Source organism: Macrobrachium nipponense, chromosome 36 (assembly GCF_015104395.2).
Source record: "Macrobrachium nipponense isolate FS-2020 chromosome 36, ASM1510439v2, whole genome shotgun sequence".
Taxonomy (NCBI): Eukaryota; Metazoa; Arthropoda; class Malacostraca; order Decapoda; family Palaemonidae; genus Macrobrachium; species Macrobrachium nipponense.
Window position 1 is genome coordinate 24,362,607 of NC_087220.1, and position 10,291 is coordinate 24,372,897.

General features: G+C 43.0%; 1 protein-coding gene across 1 annotated transcript; it reads right to left on the bottom strand.

Moving 5' to 3' along the window:
• Positions 1–6,451: 6,451 nt before the first annotated feature.
• On the bottom strand, positions 6,452–6,865 carry LOC135203379 (salivary glue protein Sgs-3-like). The gene has a single exon (XM_064233112.1). It carries the CDS (start codon positions 6,863–6,865, stop codon positions 6,452–6,454), a length of 414 nt encoding a protein of 137 aa, XP_064089182.1.
• Between the last annotated feature and the right edge of the window lie 3,426 nt (positions 6,866–10,291).

Sequence of the window (10,291 nt, forward strand, 5' to 3'; positions counted from 1 at the left end):
TAATAATAATAATAATAATAATAATAATAATGATAATTTTTTAACTCCAGAATCAGCCTTTTAATCATTCCTATAGTCTTCCAATCTATCTCTAGTACCCACATTTTCATTTGAGTATATTTTCCATTTTAAGGATCAACCAAAAATAACGGTAATATTAATCTCGGAGAGAGCATAGTGATGACGTTTACTTAAGCAAGTAATCAAGCCTATCTCTGGTGATTTTCATCATAAAAACATTTCTTATTCTAACACCTTTCCGAATTCCATGGATAAAAACACCCATGTATTTTTTCAACACCTGAGTGAACCCCTCACAGTTGGAAGGACTATCATTCATCAATACATCCATCCTTACCAGCTTCCATCCCCTATTCCATCCACATAAGAAACCCCCATCCCACTATTTTTTATCCCCCTTCAATTTCGGCCGTAAAATGAATTAATGTCCTGTCAGCGATTTAGGACGTAGTAAGGGAACTTTAAAATTAAAATGCTTCCCGAGGATTCTTGACGTCTTGTTAAAGTTGATGGGGTCTTCTCAAGATGGATGTTAGAGAGTCTCTCCACAATATTCTACTAAAAGAAGATATTATTTTTTCATTAGTACTTTTAGTGAGCACTTTACCCGGGCAAGTTTGGATGGGGAAGTTGCTCATGGGATATCATGTGATGGTGAATGGAAACGATAAAGGGAAGATATCACAAATCAACTCGGAGAGAGAAAATAACGAATTATATGATAAAGAAGATATAAGAAGATATTACTGAAAATAGAATTCAGTTTTGATTGAAGGGATAAGAGGATGAAAGCACTTAGAAAGAAAGAGAGTTTTATAAAGTAAATAATTAGTACATTGCTGAATTCTTAAAGAAAGGCATATTGAATAGTGAATAGATCTACAATAATCGGATCGGAGAGAAAATTCACACAACTTAAGGAATAATAAAGCACAATAAAAAATATATATGCCTGATATTTCCAGACTTTTCTTTTTACTCTGTCTATATAAAAGAAAAAGCCATCCAATAATGTTTCATTTTTTATTTTTTTTTAATTTCATTCGTGTTATATATACACACCTCCAATCCATATTGGAAAGTTGATCAACTGCTATTCATGTATTCTACAATTTTCTTCTTTTGGCATGCTCCAGTTCCTCCAAACTTTTAGCAGCGATCATATGTGTCTTCCCTTCTTGTAATTATTTTGTGACTCTAACTTTCTTTTATCCTTCCACCATCAATTACTTCTAAGCCCGAATACCTCAAGATGCTGCCGCTTTAATTCGAACTATTTTTCGCTCGAGGGAGATAGAGAGGGAGATGTTCTATCAGCTACATATATGTTGCAACTGAAAATAAGATTGAGGATGTTTTATTTCTTAGGGCGAAAGTTTTTGAATTGATGTAAATAAATGACCTTTTGTTTCAAGTGCATAAATCATTTCCCCATGTAATAGTTTATTGCATTTCTTGGTTTAATTAGCATAATAAGAAAGAATTTACCATGAATTTTAACTACTATTTATGAAAACGATTTGACATTCAGGACAAAGATATAAATGGGCGATAATAATAATAATAATAATAATAATAATAATAATAATAATAATAATAATAATAATAATAATAAAAATAATAATAATAATAATAATAATAATAATAATAATAATGTTTTGTTAAAAATAACTGCTGCTTCAGCACTATTAATCTTATAAGAGTCTTCTCTATCTTTCTGATGACGGCTTTCTCGTTGTTGCTTAGACTGGCGAGCAACGCACCAAAGGGCTGGTAAATTCGGTTGAGTCATTTGATTTATTATTGCTTATACAATTCTCTCTCTCTCTCTCTCTCTCTCTCTCTCTCTCTAACGCGACGTTTCTCCTGATCGACAGGACATTATCAAGCGATAACTGCTGAGGACTGAATTCCAGTGGTTGTTTGTTGTTGTTTTTGATTTAGCTGACCTTATGTCAGCACGGGCTCTTGCTCACAGAGCAGCCCGTAACTCAGGATGGTGAGAAGGTGGTAATGGTAGGATATGGTTCTTTATTTGGTGATAATGTGTGAGTTGATGAATGTGATATTGAAAGAAACTTTTGATGGGTAAGGTTGTCCAACCTTTTTAAACCCTAAGGTGCCCTTCAGTGGTAGGAAAAGTGCTATAGTAGTGAGTGTTGGCAAGTCAGAGAGGCCAACAGATGAGAAGAAGGAAGGGTATGAGTCTGAGAAAAAGATTGCTAGTCAGTTAGCTTGTGAGGTCCACAAAACATTTCCTTATTCCGTTCCAATTCCGAGTGGGAAATAGTGTGTGTTGTTGATGCACGAGATGCTGTGCATGAGGTGAGGTAGTGATGAAGGATGTCAGAGTCGGGGCTTTGCTTTTGGATGTTGGGTGATGTAGGTTGATGTTGGCTGTCTTTGTGTCAGTCATGCACTGGGTGGATTGTTTGTTATTCTGTGTTTTGTGGTTTGTATGTGAGTGGATAGGGATGGCGGGGTGTGAGGGGTCTTGACTGATGTCCCCGAGATTCCGCTATTTAGGAGTGTTTTGCACCTACCTGGTGGTGGTAGGAGCATAGGAAGCCTGTAAGCTGTTGGGTGTTGTTTAGGATGTGTCTTGTTATTTGATGACTGATTGTTGATCTCCTTATGACTTTGTCTTAGTTGTTGTGTTTCTGGGCAGTGTAATATATAGTGTTCAGTGGTTCTTCTGTATTTGTTTCGCATATTTACATGGTTTAGGGTGTTTTCTATTTTTTTGCCATGTGCATTGGTATCCGAACCTTAGACGGTGTATTATTACCGCTAGTGCTCGTGTCATGTCTTCGGTATGCTGTGTGGTTAAGTTGTGTGGTGTCTGCATACATTTTGCAGTCTTGGAGCTCCGAAGATGGCTCTCCTAATTTTGCTTTCCTCCGTGTTTGGCAGTATGCTGCTGCTATGCTAGTTGGTTAGTGAGAGGTTTATTTTGATGTTGACATGTTTATGTGTAGCCCGCTTTTTTGCCAGGGAATCAGCTTCCTCATTTCCTTGTATTCCAACATGGCTCGGGATCCAGTTGAGAGTTATTTGTCTGTTTCTGCTTTGATGGGAGTTTTGCCAGTGCCCATATGCTCGTTAGGAGTTTGATATTTTCCTTTGCTTTGCTTTGTGTGATGGCTTGTATTGCTCCTTTCGAGTCGGTGTGTATTGTAGTGTTGCCCAGTCTGTGTTGGGTGTTTCTAGTGCTTTGCGATAGCTATCAGCTCTGTCTGTAGTGTGGAGGCATTGTCGGAGAGTCTCCAGCTTCCTTTGAGTGTTGTTGAGTAGACCCCTGCTGCTGCCGCTGGGACGCTGAGGTCTACTGATCCATCTGTAAAGTATATGTTTGTGGCGGTTGTCAACTGTATTGCTTCTTGTGCTGCTTGCTTTAACTGTGGTGCATGCTTCCTTGCTGCTGGAAGAATTGTGTAGTTTGTAAAAGTTCTGGTTCCCAGGGTGCTGATTCTGTGTATTCACTGAAGGGGTGTCTTCCCTGATGGCTGCGGCATGATTTTGCATGCCTACTCTTCTCAGTGTATCTGAAGGTCTCCAGCATATGTTTTGGGAGGGTCTAGCTCTTCATGGAGATTAATGCATTTCCTGATCTCCTTTTTGAGTGGACAGTCTCTGTCATTTTTAAGGTTTTTAGCAGGATGGATGGTTTCTCTGATCTATCTATAGTCAGAGATTGTAGTTTTGTTTCATGTCTCAGGATGCTAGGTTGGTCCACATGGGTGCTCTGTAATGATCTTAGGCATTGTTTTGGATTACCTCAAAACTTTTTTGTTCAGTGCTTGTGAGAGTGAGGACTGGTGCGGCATACTCTACTGTGATCTTATTGTCTGTATGTAGAAAATTCTGAGGGCATGGTATACGCTCCCTGCTTAGCGAGGTGATTCTTTTCATGGCGTTTTGTCTGCATTTGATCTTTTGTTTAAGTTTTCTATTTCTTTGTGTTGTGAGATGTATGTTGATGTTACTCCTAGTACATGAAGTTGTCTACCCATTCGATGGGTTTCTCCCATGAGTTGTATTGGGTTCAGGTCTGTATTGTATTTGATTGCCATTGCCTTGGTTTTTGCCGTGTTTATTTTTAGTCTAGGACTGTGCATTTGTTTTCAATCTGTGTTATCGCAATTTGCATGTGTTGGTGGGCTCTATGCCTGTCTGTGCTGACCAAGCACACATCATCTGCATATGAAAATTTCAACTCCATTTGGGAAGTTGCTGTGGCTAATTTCTCCATTAGTATATTGAAGAGGAAAGGCTGAGTATTCCTCTTGAGGTGTTCCATTTCCAGACTGAGGAATCGGAGGTGCTCCTTGAAAGGTAACTCTGGCTTGTCCTGTTTGCATGTATCTTTTTGGTCCATGCTAGAAGGTTGCCTTTAACCGTCTTGTTGGCTAAGGCTGCAGGATAGCAGCTGCACTTGCAAGTTCGTAGGCTTTTTCTAGGTCGAGAAATACTACGATTGCTTTCTTGTTATTTATTGTGGCACATCTGCTAGACATTCCTGTGCCTATCCCTCTTTGCGTAGGCATATAACGGTGGTGTAAGGGCCCTGTTTTCCACAGCAGTCTGTTTACACCATTCTCTCTGCCGTCTTTTTCTGTGCAGCTGATGAGAGAGATGGGTCTGTAGGCGTTGGGCTCCTTTGGTTTGGGAATTGGTTGTGTGTTGTTGGTTCCATTGTGTGGGGTCTGATCTGCTCTGTACGTCCTGTTTATTTATGTGGAGATGCTGTCTTTGCTGCGTTTCCCCATGTTTTTTAACATGCTATATGTAATCATGTCTGCTCCTGGTGCTGTGTCTGTTCCCTTTTGGAGGGCTTTGTCAAGTCTTTCATTGTGAATGGTGTCCGTGTCATCAGAATTGCTGCAGGCTGTATTGATGATTCTCCATCTTCCAGGATTGAGTGCCACTTGTCTTTCTCGTGTGCTGTGGTAGGTGAATTGATTTGGGTTCTGTCTGCAAAGTGTTGTGCTAGTCTGTTTTGCTTCAGCTAGAGGGTTGGGATGGTGTGCCTGTGTTGGCCTGGTCTTTCCTGATACCTTGTTGAACCACTTGAACATCTTTGCAATGGGCGTCATTCGAGTGGTTTCTGAGCACCATTTTTAGCCAGGTTTCCTGCTTAACCTCCTTAGCAGTTTGGGCTGCGTGTTTTACGACTTCTCTTAGGATCGTGTGCAACTCGTCAGTGGGGTTCCTTCTGAATATTTTCCTTATTCTGTTTTACTCTTGAGTTCATTTCTTTGATTCTAGAGTTGTAGTACCAACTGTCCTTGTGTGGGTTGCATTTGTTCTAAAGGCTTTCTTTGGCATGGAAATGTTTTGCTGCGTTGTGCAGGCTCTCTACAAAGTCCTGTTGGAGCGTGCATATGTTGAGGGCTGGATTTTTGATGTACTGTGTTGCCCATGTGTTCATGTGGTTTTGAAATGTTGGCCAGTTTGCTAGGTCCGGTCTCCATCCTGCCGGAGGGCGGTGGTGGGGAATTTTCATTATCTTTAGTTTTTGTTTCAGTTGCAAATGGTCACTGGTTAGAGTTGGTGCACTCTCCATGTGCAGTCTTCTTTCAGGTTTCCAGTTATGAAGCTTAGTCTAGCCTGCCACCTCGTAGGTGTGTTGCTCATTTGTGTCATATTAGTGCAACGTCCGGAAATTCTTCCATTAGGATGTGTATGTGTCTGCCTGTTGCATTTGTGTGCTGTCTCGACTGTAAGCATGTGGTGTGCATTGAAGTTCTCCTGCAAAGAAGGTGTTTTCTCTGGAGGCTGCACTGAAGAGGTTCTCTCCTTCAAAGATTTTTTCATGTCCTTTGTAATATTGTGTATGGTAGTGACGTGTTCGCTAGTCTTATGAGGACACTTAGTGTCTCAATCCCATCACCACAGTTTATGTTTCTTATTTTTTCCGAGGGAATTGTTGTTTTTATTAGGGTGATCAGCCCTCTATTTGAATCTGTATGTGGAGTTTTATAAACTGTGTATCCTTTGAATGTGAAGTTGTTGTTTTCCCTAATTAGTGTTCCTGCAGCAGGATGACGTCGTGTCTTTCTGAGAGTACTCTTGATTGTAGTATGGCATATTTTGTGTTGGCACTGTTTATGTTCCATTGTAATTTTTTATTTTTAGACTGGTGTATGATGAAATGTCTTCAGTGTTTTGGGGGGCGTGTTTGGTGTTGATTGTTTCCTTCCATCTTAATAAGGTGTCAGTGCTACAATCGTTTTCCTGAGTCAGCTGTTAGGTTTAGGTTTTGGAAACAATTGTTGAAAAATTACCCTCACAATTTTCTCTATTTCCCTCCTAAAGTCGTCTTTACTGAGGCGGTAGGTGGGTTTTCTCTGGTGACTGCTCTACGGTGTTGTGCTGACTTTCGGCACTGGTACTACCGTCACGGGTGGAGTTGGGGTGGGGGGTGTGTTCATGTGATTGGGTGGGGTGGGAAGTAGGGGTGTTTTCGCGTTGATGTGGAGTAGAAGGACATGGGTTTGAGGCAGTTGTGGGGTGTGTTGTTTGTGTCTTGGTGTGTCTGCTGGTGGGGTCTCTGTTGGTATGTGTTCCGTTGTTGTCTTGTTGTGGTTGTTGTGTAGGTGGATTGCTCTCTGATGGTGGGGGGTTTCTGCTGCCTGTATCTGGGTCTTGGTGTCTGTGTTGCTGTGGTTGTTGTTGCTGTAGTGGAGGTGGGTTGTATTCCGTTGGTTGCTGATGATGTGATGTGTGTTGTGTTGTGTGGGTGTTTTGTTGTGGTAGGTGTTTGAGGTATGATGTGTGTTGGGGGTGGTTTGTGTTGCTGTTGCACGTTTCTGGTGGTGGTCTGGGGGTTCTGGCCTTTCATTCGCCAAATCCTCTTAAGTCTTTCCGGACAGCCTTTATGCCAGGCGTGATGCTGCCCTTTGCAATTCGGGCATTTTGCTGTCGTCCTCTCTTTCCTTTTATAACGATCAAAGCACTCTTGTGTTGGGTGTTTGCCACTACAAATCCCACAAATGTTTGTAGCCGCATTCTCGTTGGTGGTGTCCAAATCTTTGACACCTAAAGCACCTTAGTGGTTCAGGGTGTACTCTTCAGTGGGAATTTTCCCCATATTGGTATGTCTACTTCGGCTGGCCTTTCCCCTTGGAAGGTTACAAGAACCTTTCTTGTTGGTTCTCCTGCTTTGTTTGTGCACCGGGTGGCGTCTAACACAACGGAGAGGTCTTTTATGGGGTCGATTGGGAGGTTTACTGGGTATTTGCATATGAGTCCTTTCTGTATTCTGTCGTTTGGGTCCAGTGCTTTGCAATGTCCGTCCTTCTTGAGTACTTCTTCGGTATGTTTGTCTTTAGGTATCAGAATGAATTGTCCTGTTCGGGTTGGTCGTGCCTGGAAAACGATGTCCTTGTGTCTGTCTTCAATGGCTTTTATTGTGGTGTAGGCTGTTTCTCCAGGTTTTGTATTGGTTTGAATCTCAGTCGTGGGAATTCGGTGTCTGATTGCAAGTTAAAAGTGTCCGTGTTTTTGTGTTGTGATTTCTTCATGTTTTTCTTACTGCGTACAAGTGTAAAGCCATCATTGTCCTGTGAAGGTCGTCTTCCGTGTCAGAGCAGTCTAGGGAGAGGAGCTGTTGGTTGGATGTTCAGGGGGGAGAGGAAATCCGTGGTCTTTTGTGTTATGTGTTCGTCTGAGGGGGAGTTGGTACCTGATCTATTTCGTCTTCTAGTCGGTGTCATGGATGTGATGGGGCTGAGGAGTCGTCATGGATGATAGAGGTTGAAGGTTCATGCTATGGAGTGATGTTATGAGGGGTGAGTGACTAAGTGATTGGTTGTGTATATGTCGCCTGAAGGGCTTGGATGTTAAGTTATCTTGGAATCTGGCTTATGGAAGGCGCCAGCCTATGGTTTCCTGTGCTACTTGCAATATAGTATTGCGACAGTAGGAAGATTTGTCTCTTTGGTCTTGCTTCTGTTGGAGTTTTTAGACCTCAAGGGCTACCAAATGTTCCACAAGAGAGACGGTGTTAGTGAGAGAAAGTTAGTTTTTGAGAAAGGAGTAGTGATTTTAGGTCTTCAAATTGCTTATAAGAGTGAGAGAGCTCTCTCAAATCTTATTCTGATTCCAGTGGCGAGTCCTTCTCCTTTTATCGTGGTGCGAGCTCTCCAGTACGGTCAGAGCACTTCTCCGGTAGGTCGAGTTTTTATTGGTTCCCGGGAAGGTGACTCATACGGCGGGCGTTGACTAGTCTTGCAGACCTTCTCAGGTAGGGGGTATCACCGGGAGCCTCTTGATTGGCTTCTACCTGCGTGACGTCACCCCTGGTATTATTCTCATGTCCGGTGTTCGTTCCATGCGCGCTGTACTTTTCGTTAGGGGAGAGGGGTGTGGTCCTCCTCACACACGTCGGTATCAGAACTCTTCATTGTGGGTGGATTGAGGGAGGCTTTTCTTCGAGGATGAGCAGCGCTTCTAGGAGACAGACGTCGTGGGTCAGGTGCTCTCCCGATGATCTTAGTATTCCTGACGATGTCGTCTCTCGTGATGTTTCTGCGGTGTACTGCAAGGGCTGCTGCCTAATGGCGCCCTCCTGGGCGTGGCAGGAATCCTTTTTGACAGGCGCATCGTCGTCATGCCGATGTAAATCCCAGGGCATCCTTGGGCGGGGCATACGTATCGGTAGACGACGTTGGACTGCTTCAGGGGGTCTCCTGCCGGTGGGAGGGGTTGTTCTTCATCAGGAGGTCTTTTCGTACGCCGATTCTTGTAGTAAATAATGAGGGACTCTCTTTCCCCTTCCTCCATGGGGCGGACGTGTTCCTCTATTATTTTCTTCATGGCTGCTTCTTCTTCCTTGTATTGGTGGTGCATGAAGGCTTTATAGAAAAGTTTGATATCCTCAAACTTTTCTATAAAGCCTTCATGCACCACCAAATACAAGGAAGAAGAAGCAGCCATGAAGAAAATAATAGAGGAACACGTCCGCCCCATGGAGGAAGGAAAGAGAGTGTCCCTCATTATTTACTACAAGTAATCGGCGTACGAAAGACCTCCTGATGAAGAACAACCCTCCCCACCGGCAGGAGACCCCCTGAAGCAGTCCAACGTCGTCTACCGATACGTATGCCCGCCCAAGGATGCCCTGGGATTTACATCGGCATGACGACGATGCGCCTGTCAAAAAAGGATTTCTGCCACGCCCAGGAGGGCGCCATTAGGCAGCACGCCCTTGCAGTACACCGCAGAACATCACGAGAGACGACATCGTCAGGATACCAAGATCATCGGGAGGAGCAATGACCACGACGTCTGCGTCTCCTTAGAAGCGCTGCTTCATCTCGAAGAAAAGCCTCCCGCAATACCACCCAGAAAGCGTTCCTGATACGCCGTGTGTGAGGAGGACCACACCCCTCTCCCCTAACGAAAGTACAGCACGCAGGAAACGAACACCGGACATGAGAATAATACCAGGGGTGACGTCACGCAGCAGAAGCCAATCAGAGGCTCCCGGTGAGGATGATACCCCCTACCTGAGAAGGTCTGCAAGTAATAGGTCACGCCCGCCGTATGAGTCACCTCCGGGAACCAATAAAAACTCGGAAATACCGGAGACAGGCTCTGACCGTACTGGAGAGCTCGCAACACCACCGATAAAAGGAGAAGGACCGCACTGGAATTTTTTTACGTGCTGCTATGAGAAGGCAAGAGCCCGTGCTGACACAATGTAGCTAAATCAAAAACAACAACAAACACTGGAATTCAGTCCTCAGCAGTTATCGCTTGATAATGTCTGTCGAAGGAGAATCGTCGGTGAAGAGAAGAAGAAGAGAGAGGAGAGAGAAAGAGAGAGAGAATTGTATAAGCAATAATAAATCAAATGACTCAACCGAATTTACCATGCCCTTTGGTGCGTTGCTCGCCAGTATAAGCAAACACGGAGAAAGCCGTCCTCATGAAAGATAAGAGAAGCTCTTTATAAGAGTATAGTGCGAAGCAGCAGTTTTTTAACAAAACATGTCTACGAGAGGGTCCCATCGAAATAATATATAATAATAATAATAATAATAAGAATAATAATAGTAATAATAATAATAATACAGTAGTATAAATTCATAATGATAATGCCTTCGGATCTCAACTCAGGAATGGAGAAGGGATGAAAGCTGAAAGCAAGTAAAATGGGAATAAGAGAAAAGATTATGGCAGAAAGCAGTAGTAAAGAAAAAAGCTGTCGGGGGGAGAATAGTTGGATACCGAGAAAGATAGAAAAAGCAAAAATATTAGCATG

What these genes read in the sequence shown, in the direction of transcription:
- LOC135203379 (XM_064233112.1), bottom strand. Translation starts at nt 6,865, where the DNA reads ATGAAAGGCCAGAACCCCCAGACCACCACCAGAAACGTGCAACAGCAA.